This window comes from Osmerus mordax, chromosome 1, assembly GCF_038355195.1.
Source record: "Osmerus mordax isolate fOsmMor3 chromosome 1, fOsmMor3.pri, whole genome shotgun sequence".
NCBI classification, from domain to species: domain Eukaryota; kingdom Metazoa; phylum Chordata; class Actinopteri; order Osmeriformes; family Osmeridae; genus Osmerus; species Osmerus mordax.
Genome location: NC_090050.1, coordinates 24313515 through 24335071, shown reverse-complemented (window position 1 = coordinate 24335071; position 21557 = coordinate 24313515). Strand labels below are relative to the sequence as shown.

The 21557-nt window shown below is 49.2% G+C and overlaps 1 protein-coding gene across 1 annotated transcript in view; it reads right to left on the bottom strand.

Annotated features, from left to right (window-relative positions):
* ptprt (protein tyrosine phosphatase receptor type T) overlaps window positions 1–21557 on the bottom strand; it is a 64352-nt gene that overhangs the window by 41585 nt on the left and 1210 nt on the right. Inside the window, exons 3-7 of the mRNA XM_067236479.1 lie at window positions 13380–13386; window positions 9584–9880; window positions 5861–5970; window positions 1158–1359; window positions 864–964 (exon numbers count right to left, since the gene is read on the bottom strand). Coding sequence (XP_067092580.1) covers window positions 864–964; window positions 1158–1359; window positions 5861–5970; window positions 9584–9880; window positions 13380–13386 — 717 coding nt within the window. The remainder of the gene's footprint in view (window positions 1–863; window positions 965–1157; window positions 1360–5860; window positions 5971–9583; window positions 9881–13379; window positions 13387–21557) is intronic.

Below are 21557 nucleotides of genomic sequence, written 5' to 3'. Positions count from 1 at the left end.
AAGAACTCTGTCAACAATTATCTGCAATTAGCGAGATGTGTTGTTCCTCTGAAGGAGAGGGGCAAATTACCCAGCATCCCATTTGGCATCTTTCATTCAGGATAATTGCTGCTGACCAAAGGAGATACGCTTTTCTTCTTTGACAGCAAATATCCATTTCAAACTAATGGCTTTCAGACCAAGTGACGAAATAGGCTGTGTGTGTTCTGTGTTCTGTCTCTGTGTGTGTGTCACATTTTTATCAAAGCATCAGAGGTCCACACAGACATTATTTCCACAGTGTCCTGTTAGCCCAGGCGACCAGAGCAGAGATGGTCCTCCCACACAAACCCCCCCACACACACACACACTGTCTCTCAGCTCTCCCCTCCAGTCAATCTATTTTATCTGAGGTTCAGGATGCTGCAGTCATAGTCTGAAGTGAACTTTTAATTAAAAAGCTGTAGAGACTGACTCTTCTCTAGCTCACTAAGACTATCATGGAGAGACAACCCCTCCCCCTCCTCCTCTCCCTCCTCCTCTCCCTCCTCCCCCTCCTCCTCCTCCTCCTCTCCCTCCTCCACTCTCCTCCTCTCCCTCCTCCACTCTCCTCCACCACTCTCCACCTCCTCTCCCTCCTCCCCCTCCTCCTCCTCCTCCTCTCCCTCCTCCATCTCCTCCTCCTCTTCCCCCTCCTCTTCCTCCTCCTCCTCCTCCCTCCCTCCTCCTCCTCTCTCCTCCTCCTCCGCTCCCTCCTCTGTTCTTCTACTCACCCTGTCACAACCAGACAGCACAACCAGGAAGCACAACCAGAAGCACAGGGCAGTCTTTCCTGTGGCTCAGGGTTCAGGGTCAGGGGTCAGGGGTGAGGGGTCCTACCTGACGGGCGCTCCCCGGGCCTGGGCAGGCTTCAGCAGCACGGTGATGGTCGTCTCCGTCTCGTTGAGGGGGGGCGTGTCCACGTCATACTCAGGCATCATGGGGGCTGAGACACAAACGCAAACACACACGCACGCACACATACGCAGCATGTGAAGTCCAGCACCATGCAGTATCTGAACTCATAGCAGGAAGAACAGAGAATTTATGACCCAATATCCTTCAGTAACCCTTTAATAATAAGGGCGATCAGGGGTCAGGGAGAGCAGTGTGATGGAGGGGGTGGGGGGGTTTCAGACCTGCTATCTTGGTGGAGATGCGCGAGGTGACGGGCGAGCCGAAGCCCTTGCTGGTGCTGGCCTTCAGGGTGAAGAAGTAGGAGGTTCCAGGGTGGAGGCCCACAAACAGGTGGTGCGTCTCGTTCCGCAGCTTGAACACACGGCCCCGCTGGGTGCTGAGGTCAGCGCTAGGGTCCAGGGAGGTCAGGGCCTTGTAGGTGATCTGGAGGGCAGAGGTAAATGGTGTCGCCCTTTTGACAAGCAATGTCAAGGAGTGCTTCACGTACGCTCACAGAACTGCCCCTCAACCAAGTTAAACATTCAAGGAAGGGAAAACTCCCAGTTAAAACTCATTGAAAAAAAAGGGAAGAAACCTTATGCATCTTACAGACACTTTAACCAACAACATGAAAAGGAGCAACAATAACCAGATCTCAGTGAAACCGTCATGTGGAGAGTTACATTTACATTTAGTCATTTAGCAGACGCTCTTATCCAGAGCGACTTACAATAAGTACAGGGACATTCCCCCTGAGGCAAGTAGGGTGAAGTGCCTTGCCCGAGGATACAACGTCATTTGACATGGCCAGGAATCGAACTGGCAACCTTCAGATTACTAGCCCGATTCCCTAACCGCTCAGCCACCTGACTCCCGAGTTATGATAGTTCGATGCTGGTAGTGTTCATGTGGCAGTTTTATGGATTTATTGAAACCCTCTCTGTTTGGGAACACTTTAGGATAAGTGGTGGGGATGGGTGAGGGGGGGGTGAGGAGAGGGGCAGGGTGAGGAGGGGTGAGGAGAGGGAGGGGCAGGGTGAGGAGGAGGGGAGGGGTTGAGGAGGGGCGGCAGGGTGAGGGGGGGGTGAGTAGAGGGAGGGGCAAGGTGAGGGGGGGGTGAGGAGAGGGAGGGGCAGGGTGAGAAGGGGGGGGGGTTGAGGAGGGGGGACAGGTTGAGGGGGGGTGAGGAGAGGGAGGGGGGGAGCAGGGTGAGGGGGGGGGTTGAGGAGGGGGGGCAGGGTGAGGAGGGGGTGCGATGTTGAGAGCACACATGCAGAACACTGACAGTCTGTCAAAATACTAGTTAGAGATGCGGAGAGAGAGAGATTTAGAGAGAGAAGGAGAGAGAGGAGAGACAGAATGAGAGGGAGATGGAGAGAGAGAGAGAGAAGAGAGATGGAGAGAGAGAAGGAGAGAGGGATGGAGAGAGAGAGAGAGAGAGAGAGAGAGAGAGAGAGAGAGAGAGAGAGAGAGAGAGAGAGAGAGAGACAGAGAGGGATGGAGGGAAGGATTGGTCTGGTGTTTTATTGTCTCCGTGGATGGTGGATGAATGTTTGTGTAAATTGATGGTGCGGGCCGAGAGCCAATCACAACACTTCAGTCTGACGCTTCAAAGCTCAACTCTACATTAAAAGATTCTCTTAGCTGTACTGGGGGGGCGGGGTGTGTGTATGGAGTGTGAAAGAGTGAGTATGTGAGTGTGAATGTGACTAGAGTCAGTAATCTGGATTGATTAGCATGATTCCACATCCAACCAATGACTGCTCAATGATTTGGGGGGGGGGCAGTTAGCGGTCTGGTCTGATCTGGACTAGTTTAACCTGGCCTGACCTGGTCTACGCTGGCCTGGCCTGGTCTTCTCTGGTCTGTTGTGGTCTGGTCTAGTTTAGTCTGCTCTGTTGTGGTCTGGTCTAATCTAATCTAGTCTAATCTGGTCTGGACTAGTCTGGTCTGGACTAGTCTCTTCTGGACTGGTCTGGACTAGTCTGGTCTGGACGGGACTGGTCTGTTGTGGTTTGGTCTAGTTTAGTCTGCTCTGTTGTGGTCTGGTCTAATCTAATCTAGTCTAATCTGGTCTGGACTAGTCTGGTCTGGACTAGTCTCTTCTGGACTGGTCTGGACTAGTCTGGTCTGGACGGGACTGGTCTGTTGTGGTCTGGTCTAGTTTAGTCTGCTCTGTTCTGGTCTGGTCTAATCTAGTCTAATCTGGTCGGGACTGGTCTGGACTGGGGTGTAGGACTAGGCAGCAGCAGCAGCAGAGTTGCTGGCCCATGTCTCAGCCGTACAGCAGACAGCAGCTGAACCCAGCAGAGCTACATGCTAGTCAGCAGAGCTACATGCTAGTCAGCAGAGCTACATGCTAGTCAGCAGAGCTACATGCTAGTCAGCACTGCATTCATCTTCCACTGCAGCGCACACAATCAGAGAAAACGGGGACAGATTTAAAAGCAGCAACAATCAATTGTCTTCCATTACCCTGTCATAGCCACTCACTAACGATCCTCACCCCAGTACATGAGGCAGGAGAGGACAAGACAGAGTCGGCCTTTGTATCTCTCTCTACCCCACTCTCTCTACTTCCCTTTCTGACTCTCTCCTCCTCTCCCTCTTCTCTCCCTCCTAGGAACAGGGGCTTACAGACAGCAGCCTGTAGTCCAACTGTGACCTCCGCCTCTGACCACAGATGCTTTTCATGCCTGTGGCTCTGACCCTCCAGTTAGCCTGTTACCAGATAACAAGCCTCCAAACTGCACCGTGGGTAATGTAGTCTCTTAGAGACGAGGCACAGAGCGCCTCTCTGTCCCCGCGGTATGAAAGAAACTCATCTTTCTAACGCAAGCTGTTCCACCTTTCCTCAGCGGGGAGATGAAGTCGTCTCTAGCAAACTCAACTCTGTTTGATGTTCAGTGGGAATTCACTCGTGTAAAAATGTGTTCAATCTGTGTATATAATAATATGTGATTGTGTGTTTGTTTCTCCAGAGGGGGATTTGAACCTGTCACCTCTTGTTCTGCAGTCAAATGTTCTAACTCAGAGCTACACCCATCCCCATGCTCTACCAGAGTTATTCCCATCTCCATTCACACCTTGGCACTAACATTCACAAAAAAACAAAAATTATACTGAATCTAAAACAAGTCAGATAACAAGAATATGAGAACAGACTATAAATTGTTTATGAATACCCTTTCATTACACAACACAACCCTTTGCTGTGATTACTACAAGCTACTGCGTCTAGGTGGATGGGAGTCAGATGGCTGAGCGGTTAGGGAGTCGGGCTAGTAATCAGAAGGTTGCCAGCTCGATTCCCCGCCCGTGCCAAATGACGTTGTGTCCTTGGGCAAGGCACTTCACCCTACTTGCCTCGGGGGAATGTCCCTGTACTTACTGTAAGTCGCTCTGGATAAGAGCGTCTGATAAATGACTAAATGTAAATGTAATGTCTGTCTCAGGGAAAGCAGTTCATGTGTGAAGGAACTAGAACCTTCTTTTTATTTTATTGTATATTTAATTCTATTCTAATCCCACTTAGTACTGCTAGTTTATGTACCCTTAGTATAGATAGTCCACATATTTAAATTTTAGGTATATGTTTATTGTATGCACCTTCCTGCCAAAGCAAATTCCTTGTCTGTGCAAACTTTCATGGCGAATAAATCCCATTCTGATTCTGATTCTTACTCCACACAACAGCTGTCTTCTACAGAGCTGTGTAGGACTGTGTGTTCCTTCTTGTATGTGTGTGTGTGATCCTTCTTCTGTGTGTGTTCCTTCTTGTATGTGTGTGTGTGATCCTTCTTCTGTGTGTGTTCCTTCTTGTATGTGTGTGTGTGATCCTTCTTCTGTGTGTGTTCCTTCTTGTATGTGTGTGTGTGATCCTTCTTCTGTGTGTGTTCCTTCTTGTATGTGTGTGTGTGATCCTTCTTGTATGTGTGTGTTCCTTCTTGTATGTGTGTGTGTGATCCTTCTTCTGTGTGTGTTCCTTCTTGTATGTGTGTGTGTGATCCTTCTTCTGTGTGTGTTCCTTCTTGTATGTGTGTGTGTGATCCTTCTTCTGTGTGTGTTCCTTCTTGTATGTGTGTGTGTGTTCCTTCTTGTATGTGTGTGTGTGTTCCTTCTTGTATGTGTGTGTGTGATCCTTCTTGTATGTGTGTGTGTGTTCCTTCTTGTATGTGTGTGTGTGATCCTTCTTCTGTGTGTGTTCCTTCTTGTATGTGTGTGTGTGATCCTTCTTGTATGTGTGTGTGTGTTCCTTCTTGTATGTGTGTGTGTGATCCTTCTTGTATGTGTGTGTGTGTTCCTTCTTGTATGTGTGTGTGTGATCCTTCTTCTGTGTGTGTTCCTTCTTGTATGTGTGTGTGTGTTCCTTCTTGTATGTGTGTGTGTGATCCTTCTTCTGTGTGTGTTCCTTTGTGTGTGAATGTGTGTGTGTCCAGGGCTGCAGGTGTATTAAGAAGATCCTAGTGTCCAAATTCCACGCCCCTCACACACCCCCTCACACCCCAGCTCATTGTCTGGGTGCAGTGTGTGTGTCTGTATGTGTGGGGGGGGGGGGGGGGGGGGGAGGTCTATCTTCTGATCCCCCAGCTGAGCCTTTCATCTCATCAGTTCAGATAATTACAGCAATTATAGCTAATGAGACGACATTGTCCTGAGCTCTCTGTTTAACATGGCTCAAACACACAGGAACATACAGCCAGGAACACTCACACAGACACACACACACACACACAGACACACACACACACAACACACAGTCACACACAGGAACACACTACACTGTGGATCTAAGCAGGTTCCCTGCTGAACGCTATCTGAGTTAGAGATGTTCTACCATGGCTCAGTGGGACATTACCTGGGTTCAACGCCTCACACTGGTCGTCTAGGTGTGTGTGTGTGCTAGGTGTGTGTGTGTGTGAGTGAGTGTGTGCGTGCGACTGACCTCATAAAGAGTGATGATGCCGTTAGTCTCGTTGGGGGCTCTCCACTGCATGAAGATCTTCTCCTCGTACGGACTGGTCTGGATAGACTCCACAGGTACTGCTCCTGGGACTGCACACACACACACACACCAGGGGGTCTTGATTAAGCTGTGCTCGAGGGAGGCCTGGTGTGTGAGTGTGTGTGTGTTTGTGTGAGTGTGTGTGTGTTTGTTTGTGTGAACGGTGGAAGGTGGAACATGGAAGCATATTTTGATTAGAGATTCTAAAGGCTGTGATTGCAGTGGGCCTGCAGAGCATATCAAATTACACTAACAAAGCAACGCAATTACATCAGCCCTGCCTACCCCGGCTCAGACTCGCAGTGTGTGTGTGTGTGTGTGTGTGTGTGTGTCTGCGTATCAGAACTCTGTAGACACCGGGAGGTGATTGTGTAACACATTAATCAGAGCGGTGATTATCCCGCTGTGAGTGTGAATGTTGTGTGTCATTAGGATAGGCGGCCACACTGCTGTTACTGGACCTCTCTGGTCACTCTGCACCGAGGGGCTGAAGTGACACACCACACACACAAGGATCTGATTGTGTGTGTGTGGTGTGCAGAGCTGTTTGCAGTGAGCTCTGCAGAGGCAGCCTGTTGTGTCAAGGAGATGTAAATAAGTTGTAGATTCAGTGAAAGGAGAGGAAGATTGCAGTAGATGAAAACTTCAGCTTCCTGTTGGAGATCTGTCTCTCCTGGCAAGAGCTGGTGCCTGACATCGGCCTCAGACCATATAAGACTTGGATAAGTGTTAGGGTTATAAATTAATTACATGGTTATTAATTAGTGTGGTTAATGGTATGGTTAAGGTTGGTAAGATTCCGCTGCACAGTCTAGGAAATAATATATTGCTAACGCGCTACATGCGCGTTAGCAATACGGCATGTACAACAAAGGTTTGATTCAGACAGACTCAGTGAGCGGTAAATCATTTAGCAACCTGCATAGCTAGCTACAGCTGACAAAATATACACACCAGGGTGGTGTTAAAGGTGGTTTGAAACGGAAAAAGAAAACAAAAATCAGCCTTTTGAAAGTTTTTATATATATATATATATATATATATATATATATATATATATATACACCAGGTTTTTCAACAAAAACGTTTTTTCCATTAAAAGTTTTTTTCACACACATATGAGAAAAGAGAAGAAGAAATGGAAGGAGAGAACAGCAAAGCCTAAAACACAGTTAAGATTTACATTTAGTCATTTAGCAGACGCTCTTATCCAGAGCGACTTACAGTAAGTACAGAGACATTCCCCCCAAGGCAAGTAGGGTGAAGTGCCTTGCCCAAGGACACCACGTCATTTTACACGGCCGGAAATCGAACCAGCGACCTTCTGATTACTATCCCGATATTCTAACCGCTCAGCCACCTTACTCTCCTAGATGAGTAGAATAGAGTCCTCATGAAGTTTCAACACTGAATTTTGTTAGGCTCAATTTTTTTTGGTTTGAATTGTTGGGATCTGAATTTCACCATTCGAATAAGAGCAGCCTGAATTTTGTTCTATTTGAATTACTTCAACTTGAAGTAAACAAATAAAAAATGGAAGACGACCTTTGCGGAGGAGTTAATCGCCAAGGTTGGTGTCGTGGACGAAATATAGTTCTCGTTATCTCGTCATGGGTGTGAACACTAGAGAGGTATATCCATCACAAGGTCGGGGATTATCTGACACAGCAATGTTACTTCTGGACAAACATACCGCACACGTGACCCCAGGCTCGGATGGGCTAATCGGGAGCACCGGGAGAATTCCCAGTGGGCCGGTCTGTTTTTTTTGGCCGCGAGGGCCAGTGTTGTCAAATGTTCTAAACTGAGTACATTTTTTCTCAAAACGACAAATGGAGACGACGAGACGGACGGTGAGCTAACGTTAAGGTAGTTAGGAGCAGTGTAAGATGCTAGCGGCCGTGCAAAACAACGTTGTCTGCAAACCACCGTTCATGTATCAAACTTTTTCTTGTAGCTCTTCAGCAGCCTCTAGTCCTGTTTACTGCTAACAGTGAAGAGCCACGCCCAGGCCCAGGCCAGTAACGTTACCAAGCTCCAGTCATGAGCCCAACACACAAGAATGGGCAGGTAGGATTGTCATTGAGTAAATATAAGAATTAGAAGAACTAATAGTAATGAAGAGCATGGTGTGTACACACCTGCTCAAGGAAAAATGCCCTGACATAATTAATGATACCTGATGATTCAGAAATACATTAATGAAAGCTTTGTAAAAAGGGGAGATTTGTGGTGAGAAATAAATGTTTAAAATTGTTTACAATTTATTACAAGGCTGAAGAGAACAGTGCACTATTGCAGACTTGTATTCTACGGTTTTAATTACATTATTTTAATATAGTCAGTCGTGAACTAAAGTGGGCCGGTCTAAGGCATGAAACTCCAGGACTGAAAATGAGTCCCACTCCGGCCCTGTGTGACCCCATTTCCTGGGCTGTACCCCTTCGATTACTTTAATACATCTATTTCTAACCATAAAACAGCAAAGTAGAATAATATCCACATTTCCCTTTTTCAAAACATTGCTGTTACTCCAGTAGAGATGTTATGAGGATGTAACATGTCTGGGATAAAGTCTGATTAAATAACTGATTAGAAGATGTTTTAAAAAACCATCCTCTGGAGGTTAGCCGCTGAGCCGGGGGAAACCATAGCAGCAGCGCCGCTAGTATTGTTCTGTCTGCTGGACTGATGAGACGACAGATCAAACGTCTGTATCGTTTAATCTGGTCTGGATTCTCCCCGGAGAAGATCACGGTTGTCTAATAAAAGACTCATCGCGTCGATCAAACACAGCGACGACTAAAACGTTCGCGTATACATGCGACACCCCGTTAACTGGTGGAGGGCCGAGAGGGAGAGAGAAATGTGCTTCCAGTTTTGTTTTCATGTTGTGCAGCTATCCATTTCCAGATCATCTTATCGCAGTGGATCACAGTATTAATCTAGTTTGCTTTGTTCCTAACATGAAGGCTTAGTCAGAGGAATGAAGATTAATCCCTGTGGTGGTTGTTTGTGTGCATGCATGCATCTATTAGTGTGCGTGCGTGAGTGCACGTATATACAGTGTTTGCACGTGTGTGTGCATGTCTACATATACGTTTGTGTGTGTGTGTGTGCACATGTCTACATATACGTTTGTGTGTGTGTGCATGTCTACATGCCTGAGGTTGTGTTTACACATGTTTGTGTGTGCATGTTTGTGTGTGTGTGCATGTTCATGTCTGTGTGCATGTTCGTGTGTGAACGGCATGTTCATGTGTGTGTGTGTGCGCATGTTCATATGTGTGTGTGTGTGCATGTTCATATGTGTGTGCATGTTCATATGTGTGTGCATGTTCATGTGTGTGCATGTTCATGTGTGTGTGTGTGCGCGTGTTCATGTGTGTGTGTGTGCATGTTCATGTGTGTGTGCATGTTCATGTGTGTGTGTGTGCATGTTCATATGTGTGTGTGTGTGCATGTTCATATGTGTGTGCATGTTCATGTGTGTGTGTGTGTGTGCATGTTCATGTGTGTGTGCATGTTCATGTGTGTGTGTGTGCATGTTCATATGTGTGTGTGTGTGCATGTTCATATGTGTGTGCATGTTCATGTGTGTGTGTGTGTGTGCATGTTCATGTGTGTGTGTGTGCGCGTGTTCATGTGTGTGTGTGTGCGTACCATCCTCCTCGGTCTGCTCCTGGATCTCCTCGCTCTCCTTGCTGCCCTCTGGGTTGGCCAGCACCAGGCGCAGCCTGACGGCCACAGAGGGCCTCAGCCCCAGCAGAGTGTAGTGTGACGAGGCCGGGATCAGCTCCTCCGCCGTGAACAGCTGCTGGTTGAACACGTACTGGTACTGCACCGTCAGGTTGTAGCTGTGGCAACGCGTCATGGTGTAGCCGAAGGTCTCCCACTGGAGGGTAAGCTGGCGTGCCCTCACATCCACCACGTTGACGTTCTGGGGCCCTTGGACCGGGTCTGGAGGGGACATGGGGAACCTATTAGAACCTATTTTCTTAGAACTGGTTTGAACCTTCTTTCTCAAAAACTGGTTAGAACCTGTTCAGAACTGGTTAAACCCATCCTCCAAAGAACCGTTTAGAACTTGCTTAGAACCTGTTAGAACTTTCCTCCTCAGAACTGGTTAGAACCTGGTCAGAACCTGGAGACACGTGATTCAAATAGTTTCCCTTTAAGGGACATCCACAGCATGTTGTGAGTTAGGTCATGTGTCAAGTGTTTGAAATTGTTATGGTTTTGAGAGACAGACTGTACAGCAGTAGAAAAGGTTGATGAGGGTGGGGGTTAGCAAGAGGGTATGGCCCCAGGGAGCTGGGGGGGCCAGGGAGCTGGGGGGGGGGGGGGGGGGGGGGGCGGGGAGAGACAGGGACATTGAAGAACATTTGTTCTGGCTGGGAAGATGAAAGCTCGTTAGCTAATCTGGACAATCCCAAGATTAGACAACAAACAGGTATTTAACTGGCAGTTGGCCGACTAAGCCTTCAATACGACCCTCAAAACTTAATTCAGGATTTACTGGATTAGAGCCCCTTCCCCTACACGCACACTCACACACAGACTAACGTAACAAATCAAGCTTATTATTGCAGCATCTTCATTAGCTCCAGGCTGAGCAGTCCTGCAGTGATAGAGAGAGGCCTCTCCAGCAGCTCTCCTGGGAGAGATGAGATCTGGGAACCACAGAAACATTACTGGGGAGCATTCCCAATCCCACCCGTTGCGTTCAGAAGGTCAGATTAAAGCTAATCTGGGGCTGATCTGGCTAGATTTCAAAGAGAGGATCCGGTCAGATTGCTAATTTTCGTCTGGAAGATATAATCTGAGGGGAGCAAAAACATTTGTTATTCTGATACACAACTAGACTGTTGGTGTGTTACACAACTAGACTGTTATTCTGATACACAACTAGACTGTTAGTGTGTTACACAACTAGACTGTTAGTGTGTTACACAACTAGACTGTACGTGTGTTACATAACAAGATAATGTGTTAGTGTGTTACAACTAGAGAGCCCTGAAACATATTTTTAATTTTGTAGATGTTTTTATCCAGAGACTAAACATAATTCGAGTTAGCATTTACAGGATGTTCCACATCATAATTGCTTTTAATATTAAGTACAATTGTTGCATTTTCAATTGCACAGTGCTTGTTGTGTAATATAATTAGACTGTAACACCAACCCTGTACCATTAGGAGTTATCCTTCCTTCCCTCAGGAAGTTAGAGAGATCGCTAAAATAAGGGTAGTTTTCAAGACAAGCTTCTGAGAGCTTGTATGTTTTATGTTACGAGCTAATCTCTCCTAGTTAGGGGGCATTGTTTAATAAATAAATGCTTCAAAACTAATGATGATGCTCTCACAGAGAAGAGATTAACTTCCAACACGGAACATAAAAGCAAAGCCAGTGGTAAACACAGACTGTGTTATGCTGTAGTTCCCCTCCGGAAGGGATGAATGGGCTGGTGTGTTGGGATACCGAGGTAGTGTGTGTGTGTGTGTGTGTGTGTGTAATGGGTATGTGCAATCTGTGTGTGTAATGTGTGTGTGTGTGTGTAATGTGTGTGTGTGTGTGTGGCTTCCATTCCAGACTCCAATACGTCAACACGACCCAAACTGCTCTCTGCTCTCTTACTTCAACCAATCACAAACTCCTTTGTTTTCTTCCAACCAATCAGAGGGGACAAAGCTGCGGTCTGGGGGCGCAGTAGGAGATGGATGGAAGGGTGAGCTGGGTTATTAATCCAGGGCTTTGGGGAGGAGGAGAGAGGAGAAGAGAGGAGAGGGGGAGCAGAGATGGGTTAGAAAGGGGGGGGCAGGGAGAGGAAAGGACAGGTGGATGGAAATCCATCTTCCTGCCTCCTCTCCTCCCACTGGCTCCGTGCTGCATCCATCACGCGCAGGAAACTGCCAGCAGTAAACATATCAATAGAGGCCCACGATAGCAGAGGAGGGTCTGGGGGACTTTAAACAGTGGAGCTGCCCAGGCAGGGAGCTCCGGGGTGGGATCTGTCACTGCCACTGCCCCCCCACCACCCACCCCCACCACCACCACCACCACCAGGCAGACATGGGGAGGGGAACCTCTCCTTACCTCTACTGGAGTGTGTGTGAATGTGTGTAGAGAGTACAAGTGATCCTCCAATCTATAGACACACACACACACACACTGTCATCTCAGACCTGTCTTTGGGTGGTCAGACACCAGAGTAGGGGAGCGGAGAGCTGTGTAGAGTAGAATGTGAGGTTCCTGACAGGAAGCTGCTAGGCCAGTGATTCACGCGAGATCTGTTGGTGACAGGTGTGTGTGAAGGACCAGGAGAGGAGCTGGAGATCGAGAAGGAGAGGAAGAGAGAGGAGAGAGAGAGGAGGAAGAAAGAGGAGGGGAAGAGAGAGGAGAGGAAGAGAGAGGAAGAGAGAGGGAGAGGAGAGAGAGAGGAGAGAGAGAGGATCTGGAGATCGAGAAGGAGAGGAAGAGAGAGGAGAGAGAGAGGAGGAAGAAAGAGGAAGAGAGAGGAGAGGGAGAGAGAGGAGAGAGAGAGAGAAAGAGAGAGGAGCTGGAGATCGAGAAGGAGAGGAAGAGAGAGGAGAGAGAGTAGTGGAGAGGAGTGGAGAGGAAGAAAGGGGATAAGAGGAGAGGAAAAGGTTTGGCGAGGAAGAAAGGTTGATAGAAACTGTTTAAATGTCACAAGGAGAGCAGCGATCGACTGTCCTCTGGGATCCTGCTGAGTGTGTGTGTGTGACAGGAGCAGCCACGTGTGTGTGTGTGTGTGTGTGTGTGTGTGACAGGAGGAACACTGTGGTTATTGACCTGTAGCTCCTGGGTTATGCATTCAGCTGGAGCAGTGCCACTCAACCCTGTGTGTATGTATGTGTGTGTGTGGGTGTGTATGTGCTTCTCGTTTCGTACAGGTAATTGACGTATATAAACAAAGGGAAGAGGTCTCTACTGGATCAATGAGGGATTTCCACTCTCTACAATACTGATGGACGTACTATTTTAAGTCATGTTAATAATTACGATAAATAGAAAAGTATCAATAGGTATATCATAATCATATGAGTCACATCTCTACATGAGTCTTATCTTCATCTGAGTCATACATCTACAGGAGTCATATCTTCATGAATCATATCCCTAAAAGAGTCATACATCTACATGAGTCTTCCCTCCTCCTCCTCCTCCTCCTCCTCCTCCTCCTCCTCCTCCTCCCCTGAGCTCATTACATTTACATTTAGTCATTTAGCAGACGCTCTTATCCAGAGCGACTTACAGTAAGTACAGGGACATTCCCCCGAGGCAAGTAGGGTGAAGTGCCTTGCCCAAGGACACAACGTCAGTTGGCATGACCGTGAATCGAACAGGCAACCTTCGGATTACTAGCCCGATTCCCTCACCGCTCAGCCACCTGACTACCTACTATCATTGAGAGTAGCAGAAAGAAGCGGCCGTCACCAAAGCACTGAGCAGCTGAAGAGGATCATCATAAAGAAATCAAATGTGTGTGTGTGTGGAGAGAAGGTGTGTGTCCGTGTGTGATTGGAGATTGTGTGTGTGTGTGTGTGCGTGTGTGCTCTGCTAAAATGAACACTTTAAAACAAAAGGGTTGAGAGGAAACAGAGGAAGTCAATCTCGGCGTGGGTGCTTCTGTAGACGGATAGCATTGAGACTGGAGCGAGCATCATAAAGCACCCCAATCACAACAGCCACACACACACACACACACACACACTCATCACCAGCAGCCTGTGTATGGAGAGATCCCCTTAGTTATTAAGCTGCCTACAGAGCCTCCTCCAAGCTGAAAAAGCAATCACCCTTCCCCTCAGAATCAATCACACACACCCTCCTTCCCCTCACTCAGGCCTGCAGCGGGATGCACCACCATTCCTCCTCTCCTTCTGCTCCGCTCCTCCCCTCTCCTCCTGCCTTTCCAGTGGGCTCCTCTCTCCTCTCCTCTCCTCCTGCCTTTCCAGTGCGCTCCTCTCCTCTCCTCCTGCCTTTCCAGTGCGCTCTCCTCTCCTCCTGCCTTTCCAGTGCACTCCTCCCCTCTCCTCTCCTCCTGCCTTTCCAGTACGCTCCTCCTCTCCTCTCGCCTTTCCAGTGCTCTCTCCTCTCCTCCCGCCTTTCCAGTGCCCTCCTCTCCTCTCTCCTCCTGCCTTTCCAGTGCGCTCCTCTCTCCTCTCCTCTCCTCCTGCCTTTCCAGTGCTCTCTCCTCCCCTCTCCTCCTGCCTTTCCAGTACGCTCCTCCTCTCCTCTCGCCTTTCCAGTGCTCTCTCCTCTCCTCCCGCCTTTCCAGTGCCCTCCTCTCCTCTCTCCTCCTGCCTTTCCAGTGCGCTCCTCTCTCCTCTCCTCTCCTCCTGCCTTTCCAGTGCTCTCTCCTCCCCTCTCCTCCTGCCTTTCCAGTGCGCTCCTCCCCTCTCCTCCTGCCTTTCCAGTGCACTCTCTCCTCTCCTCCTGCCTTTCCAGTGCGCTCCTCTCCTCCTGCCTTTCCAGTGCGCTCCTCCCCTCTCCTCCTGCCTTTCCAGTGCGTTCCTCCCCTCTCCTCCTGCCTTTCCAGTGCGCTCCTCCCCTCTCCTCCTGCCTTTCCAGTGCACTCTCTCCTCTCCTCCTGCCTTTCCAGTGCACTCTCTCCTCCTGCCTTTCCAGTGCGCTCCTCTCCTCTCCTCCTGCCTTTCCAGTGCGCTCCTCTCCTCTCTCCTCCCCTCTGCTCTGCCCAGATCTCCTCCTTTCCTCTGTGGCCTGTGCAACACTTTACAGGGTTTAGCATCCTGGTGTGTGATACATCAGAACCAACACTGTGTGTATGAGTTTAAATCTAAATTTGAATAGAACATTTTAAAGGTGCAATTAAAATAATGGTCTTACTAACCTGCCCTCTGTAGCTCCCACTATCCGCATGTTAGCGCAGCGCTAATGTGCTAGCCTGCCCTCTGTAGCTCCCACTATCCGCATGTTAGCGCAGCGCTAATGTGCTAGCCTGCCCTCTGTAGCTCCCACTATCCGCACGTTAGCGCAGCGCTAATGTGCTAGCCTGGCCTCTGAGTCATCCATCATTCAGAGACCGGGTCAGAATGTTGATGAGGTCATGACCTGATGTGTCACACCTCTAATTTCCTGTCAGAGCCGACTGTCAGTCCGGCTCCCTGGACGCTCCTCCCACTGCAGCCACTACTCAGGTCATGGTGAAGAAGAACAGCCAACAGGGCTGAGAGGAGGGCAGCTGGGGGGTAGCTGGGGGTAGTTAGGGGCAGCTAGGGGTAGTTAGAGGCAGCTAAGGGTAGTAGGAGGCAGTTAGGGGTAGCTGGGGGTAGTTAGGGGCAGCTTGGGGTAGTTAGAGGCAGCTAAGGGTAGTAGGAGGCAGTTAGGGGTAGCTGGGGGTAGTTAGTGCAGTTAGAGGCAGCTAAGGGTAGTAGAAGGCAGTTAGGGGTAGCTGGGGGTAGTTAGGGGCAGCTAGGGGTAGTTAGAGGCAGCTAAGGGTAGTAGGAGGCAGTTAGGGGTAGCTGGGGGTAGTTATAGGCAGCTAGGGGTAGTTAGAGGCAGCTAAGGGTAGTAGGAGGCAGTTAGGGGTAGCTGGGGGTAGTTATGGGCAGTTAGAGGCAGTTAAGGGTAGTAGGAGGTAGTTAGGGCTAGTTAGAGGTTGATGGGGGCAGCTCAGACATGGCTGGGGCTTTCACAGTGACATAATATCCTGTATCTGGAATAAGCTTCTGAAATACTATTGTACTCTATCTGCTCTCTCACTCTCTATGTCTCTCGCTCACTCGCTCTCTCACCCTTGCGAGCTCTCCTATCCCCCATTCCCTTCTCTCTCCCTCCTCCCTTCTTTCACTCCCGCTCCTCTTCCCTCTTACTTTTCTCTCCCTCCCCCACAGTTCCCTCCCCCCTCCCCCCTCCCCTGCTGCACCATTAACACTAACTGGGCCCAACCTCCACAGAAACAGTATGGGCGACACCAGGGACAATACATCATTTGCAAGTGTGTTGTGTGTCCTTATAGTGTATGTGCGTGTGTGCGTGTTCTACTCTCTTCCTCTGAGACATTGTAAGAGATGCTGGAAACCATTCAACCAGCAATTACCACATCCTACAATTAACACCCAATATATTCCCTTAGCATGTTTGGAAACTCTTTCTGAAGCACACACACACCAAAACACACACAAAACCACTCTATTAACACACACACACTGTTCTTCCCACCTAGCAGAAAGGGATTAAAGCTTCACTTTGTGAAAGCGAGAGACAGAGAGAGAGAAAGAGAGATAGAATGAGGCAGAGAGTGGGGTTGATAGACCATGAAAAACACCAAACAAAGCAGAGTAGAGGAGGGGAGGGGAGAGGAGGAGAGGGGAGGAGAGGAGGAGAGGAGGGGAGGAGAGAGATCCCTAACCAGCATTGCCTCCAGACACAAGCACAAAGGAGAAAAACAGAATGAAGACATGAAAACAAGAGACCAAAGGAGAAATCAGAATGAGGCTAAATCAATTCATCGTGTTTCTAAGATTGGTCCGAATCAGTGTGTGAGGGGTCGGTGTATATCTCTGATGATTGGGTGTGTGGGGGGGTGTGCTTGCGTGTGTGTGTGTGTGTGTGTGTGAGAGAGACAGAGAGAGTATGTGTGGGTGTTCGGGGGCTTGTATAAGGGTCCATTGAGCCTGGCAGGGCAGTAATTGCAGTAGAGGGCTGATCCTGGAGAGAGCATCATTACTAGAGGATAGCTGTCAGGGACCCAGGTGTGTAAGTGTGTGTGTGTGTGTGTGTGTGTGTGTGTTTGGCTGCAGGGACAGATATGGGGACCAGCACAGCTCTATTCAGCTCTACTCAGACTCTACTCAGTCTCTACTCAGTCTCTACTCAGGTGTAATGAAGCACAGATTGGATCCTGATGGGGTCTGAACAAACAAGGACAGGAGCAACTTATTACACAGAAGGAAACTCTGATAAAGACCTATTATTGGCTGGCTGTCTGGCTGTCTGGCTGACCAGCTAGTTGTTGGACTCACTGTAGTTGTAGTTCTAAGATGATGTGCCCTCTAGATGGAATCTGGGAGTTGTAGTTCTACGATGAGGTGCCCACTATCTTAACTCTGGGAGGTGTAGTTCTAAAATGAGGTGCCGACTAGCTGAACTCTAGGAGTTGTAGTTCTAAGATAAGGTGCCCACTATCTTAACTCTGGGAGGTGTAGTTCTAAAATGAGGTGCCGACTAGCTGAACTCTGGGAGTTGTAGTTCTACGATGAGGTGCCCTCTAGCTGAACTCTGGGAGTTGTAGTTCTACGATGAGGTGCCCTCTAGCTGAACTTTGGGAGGTGTAGTTCCCCAGTGAGTCTTTCATTTGCAGGCAGCAACAGCGCTGGTGTTACTCTCTCCATCTGCTCCTCCCAGCAACACAAGGTGTTGATTACAACCGTTACTCTGCAGACGAGGTGCATGTGTGAGTGTGTGTGTGTGTGTGTGTGGGTGTGTGTGTGTGTGTGTGTGAGACAGAGAGCGTGTGTGTCATCCTGATTCACATTTTTCTATCACTGTTTTAATCAGGCTAGATGGTGCAGGAGGGGTGCTATGTGTGTGTATATATATATATATATTTCTCTGCTGAATGTTTGTCTCTCACTGTTTAAATCAGATCTGCTGACACCTCAGCTCAGCTTGTCACAGCTAAATTCAGCTCTGTTACTAGGCAGACTCCAACCTTCAGGAATCAGGTTCAAACCCAACTTCCTGTTAAGGACAACCAGTAGACCAAAAGGGCCTGCAAGAGGACTGATCCCAGTGTGCTGGGCCGTTTGTAGCGGAGGTGGTTTGGAGACAAATTGTTTGTGTGTGTGTGTGTCTGTCGATGGAGGTAAACACAGGGATGTGTTCCATAAATAATGTTAGATTTATAACTACTGCTGCCACCATTAACCATGTACACAAGCCTAACCCTCTTCATCACTGCTCTGGCAGACACATGGGGAGATGGAGGGAGAGATGGAGGGAGAGATGGAGGGAGAGATGGAGGGAGAGATGGAGGGAGAGATGGAGGGAGAGATGAAGGGAGAGATGGAGGGAGAGCGACAGTGAGGGATGGAGGGAGAGATGGAGGGAGATAAAAAGAAAGAGAGAGAAAATGAGAGAGAGAGAGTGAAAGAGAGAGAGAAACAAAGAGAGAGAGTGTATATGTGATAAAGTAGTTTCAGGGGAAACTAATTGTAGAGGGAATCTCATTGGACAGTTCATTTTATCATGTGTAGAGAAATTAATATTATTCAGACTTTGTTCTCCCCCATCACCCCACCCCTCTTTCATTACACCCTCTCTCTCTCTCTCTCTCTCTCTCTCTCTCTCTACCTCTCTACCGCTCTCTCTACCTCTCCCTCTCTCTCTGTACCTCTCTCTATACCTCTCTCTCTACCTCTCTCTATCTACCTCTCTACCTCTCTCTCTACCGCTCTCTACCTCTGTCTCTCTCTCTCTCTCTCTGTACCTCTCTCTATACCTCTCTCTCTACCTCTCTCTACCTCTCTCTACCTCTCTTTCTTTTACTTTACCCATCTCTCTAACTCTCTCTTCACCTCATTCTTTTTATCTATCTGTTCCCCATCTTTTTCCTCCTCTCTCCCTCCCTTTCTTCCTGATTAATCTCTACTCAGGTCTGAGCCCGTCACAGGATTATGTAAAGGGCAGTTCTACACGCTACACGGTTCCCAGATTATAATCCCATCATCATAATCATCTCACCTAATCCCATCAGACAAGATCATGCGGGGATAATATGACATCCCAGATCAACTACTCACTGTTGCCATAACAACATTTTTACTATACACAGCTTCTATATTTAGTTATGTTGGTGTGAGAGAGAGAGACAGAGAGAGAGGTGAGGGTGAGGGATGAGGGTGAGGGATGAGAGGAGTGTGAAGAGGAATGGGAAATATCTGCACTCTTCTCTTCCATCCTCCCCCTTCTCCTCCATCCTCCCCCTTCTCCTCCATCCTCCCCCTTCTCCTCCATCCTCCCCCTTCTCCTCCATCCTCCCCCTTCTCCTCCATCCTCCCCCTCCCCCCCTTCTCCTCCATCCTCCCCCTCCCCCTTCTCCTCCATCCTCCCCCTCCCCCCTTCTCCTCCATCCTCCCCCTTCTCCTCCATCTTCCCCCTCCCCCCTTCTCCTCCATCCTCCCCCTCCCCCCTTCTCCTCCATCCTCCCCCCTTCTCCTCCATCCTCCCCCTCCCCCCTTCTCCTCCATCCTCCCCCTTCTCCTCCATCCTCCCCCTCCCCCCTTCTCCTCCATCCTCCACCTCTCTCCTCAACCTGCACCTCTCCTCTGATCTTCTCTCCTGCTCCTCCTCTCCTCCTCTTTCACTCACCTCCTCCATCCTCCTCCCTGCTCCCCCTGTGGTAGGCGTTGGGGCTGGGGTTGGGGGATCTGGGGTGTTGTGACTACCTGGCTTAGAGGAGATGGATGGATGGATGGATGGATGGTGTGTGTGTGTGTGTGTGTGAGTGGGATGGGGGGGCATGGGGGGGCATGGCAATAACTCTGGTTAGCTGGAGGATCGAGGGGTCTATAGATCACAGCAGCCACACACACACACACACGCACGCACATGCGCACAGACACATCTACCATCAGGATAAACGTTGGTAGTTAGGAGAGTCTTTCATCATCAATATCACAGGAAGAGAACTAGTTTTTACCAAATTAGACTACAGTGTGTATGTGGGTGTTAGTGTGTGTGTGTATCAGTGTGTGTGTGTGTGTGGTAAATTATATCTCCTGACACGATGCAGATTGAAGACACGACATACACCTCACTAGATGGTCACCCTTGAGACTATCCATAACGCAACCTGCCAAAATACCCACAATTCAGCTGTGATTGAGGGGGCAGAACTACCCACAATTCAGCTGTGATAGAGATGGGGTAAACACCTTGGTGATGTACTGTCGGGAAAGCCTTGAGGACTGAGGAAGAGAGCACAACCTGAGATAGTCAACATTCAGGTGTGGTGTAGTCTGGTCTGGTCTGGTCTGGTCTGGTGTGGTCTGGTGTGGTCTGGTGTGATGTGGTCTGGTGTGGTGTGGTGGGTGTGGTCTGGTGGGTGTGGTCTGGTGTGGTCTGGTGTGATGTGGTCTGGTGTGGTGTGGTCTGGTCAAGTTCTTGCCATGGGCATCTCTAAGCATCTCGTAAGACCAAGCACACACACACATACACATATATGCACACACATATATGAACACACATACATACACGCACACACACACACAAGTACCAAGTGTGTCTCACCCCCTCACCTTAACTTTGTCAACCTGTCACACTTGCCTGCTTCAATCCCATCTCCTTACCGTGGCCTCAACACACACGTGGACACACACACACTCGCACGCGCACACACACACGCACACACACAGCGTCTCTTGTGACATTGTTCTGACAGGTAAACACTGTGGCTGTTTGAGAAACACATGTTCCTTCTGCTGGACTTCACACTGTTGCCCTCCTTCTCCTCCTCCTCCTCCCCCCTTATACTTTTTCTCTCCCCCTCTTCCCTCTCCCTCTCTCTCCCCATCTCCACCCTGCCCCCTCCTTCTTTGTCCCCCCTCCTGTCAGAAAGGTGTGGAGAAGCCATCAACTCTGTTCCACCTCAGCTGCTCTCTGCCCTGCAGGTCCCCCCCTCTCCATACCTCTCTCCTCTCCATACCTCTCTCCCCTCTCTCCTCTCCATACCTCTCTCCCCTCTCTCCTCTCTATACCTCTCTCTCCTCTCCATACCTCTCTCCTCTCTCTCCTCTCTATACCTCTCTCTCCTCTCTATACCTCTCTCCTCTCTCTCCTCTCCATACCTCTCTCCTCTCTATACCTCTCTCCTCTCTATACCTCTCTCCTCTTTATACCTCTCTCCCCTCTCCATACCTCTCTCCTCTCCTCCTCCCCCCATCTCCATACCTCTCTTCTCTCCTCTCCTCCTTTCTCCTCTCCTCCTTCACTCTTTCCATCTTCACTCAGGGTCTAGTTCTCTTCTTCCCTCTACTTCCCCTCTTTTTCAATCTTCCTCCTTCCGCCTCGATCCCTTTCTCTCCTTCTCCCTGTTCCCCCTCCCCTCCCTCCTGCCTGGCTGCTTCTGATTTGATGAAAACAAGCAGGCATTTCCACATCGACCTGCCCTGCAGGTGGATACACGCACACACACACACTCTCTCATCTCAGACGCACACGTGCACAGATGGGGATGTTAGCGTGCAGAGAATGAGTGTGTGTGTGTGTGTGTGTGTAGGCAGTGAATTGTGCGTGTGTGTGTAGGCAGTGTGCTGAGAGGGGGCGAGACAGAGGGAGAGGGGGTAGAAAGGGAGTGAGAGGGGGGGAGACAGAGGGGGGGAGAGGGGGGGAGACAGAGGGGGGAGAGAGGGAACGACTGAGGTGAGAGAGAGATATGAGAGAAATAAAGATCCCTACTGTGAGGAGCTCAGCTTCATCATCCTCTCACCTGGAGAACAGAGATGCCCCCCCTCACACACACACACTCACACACACACACACACACACACACACACACCAAAGCCCTCGTCTGCTCAGCCTTCTCTCTCTCTCACACACACACACACACACACACCACAGCCCTCGTCTGCTCAACCTTCTCTCTCTCTC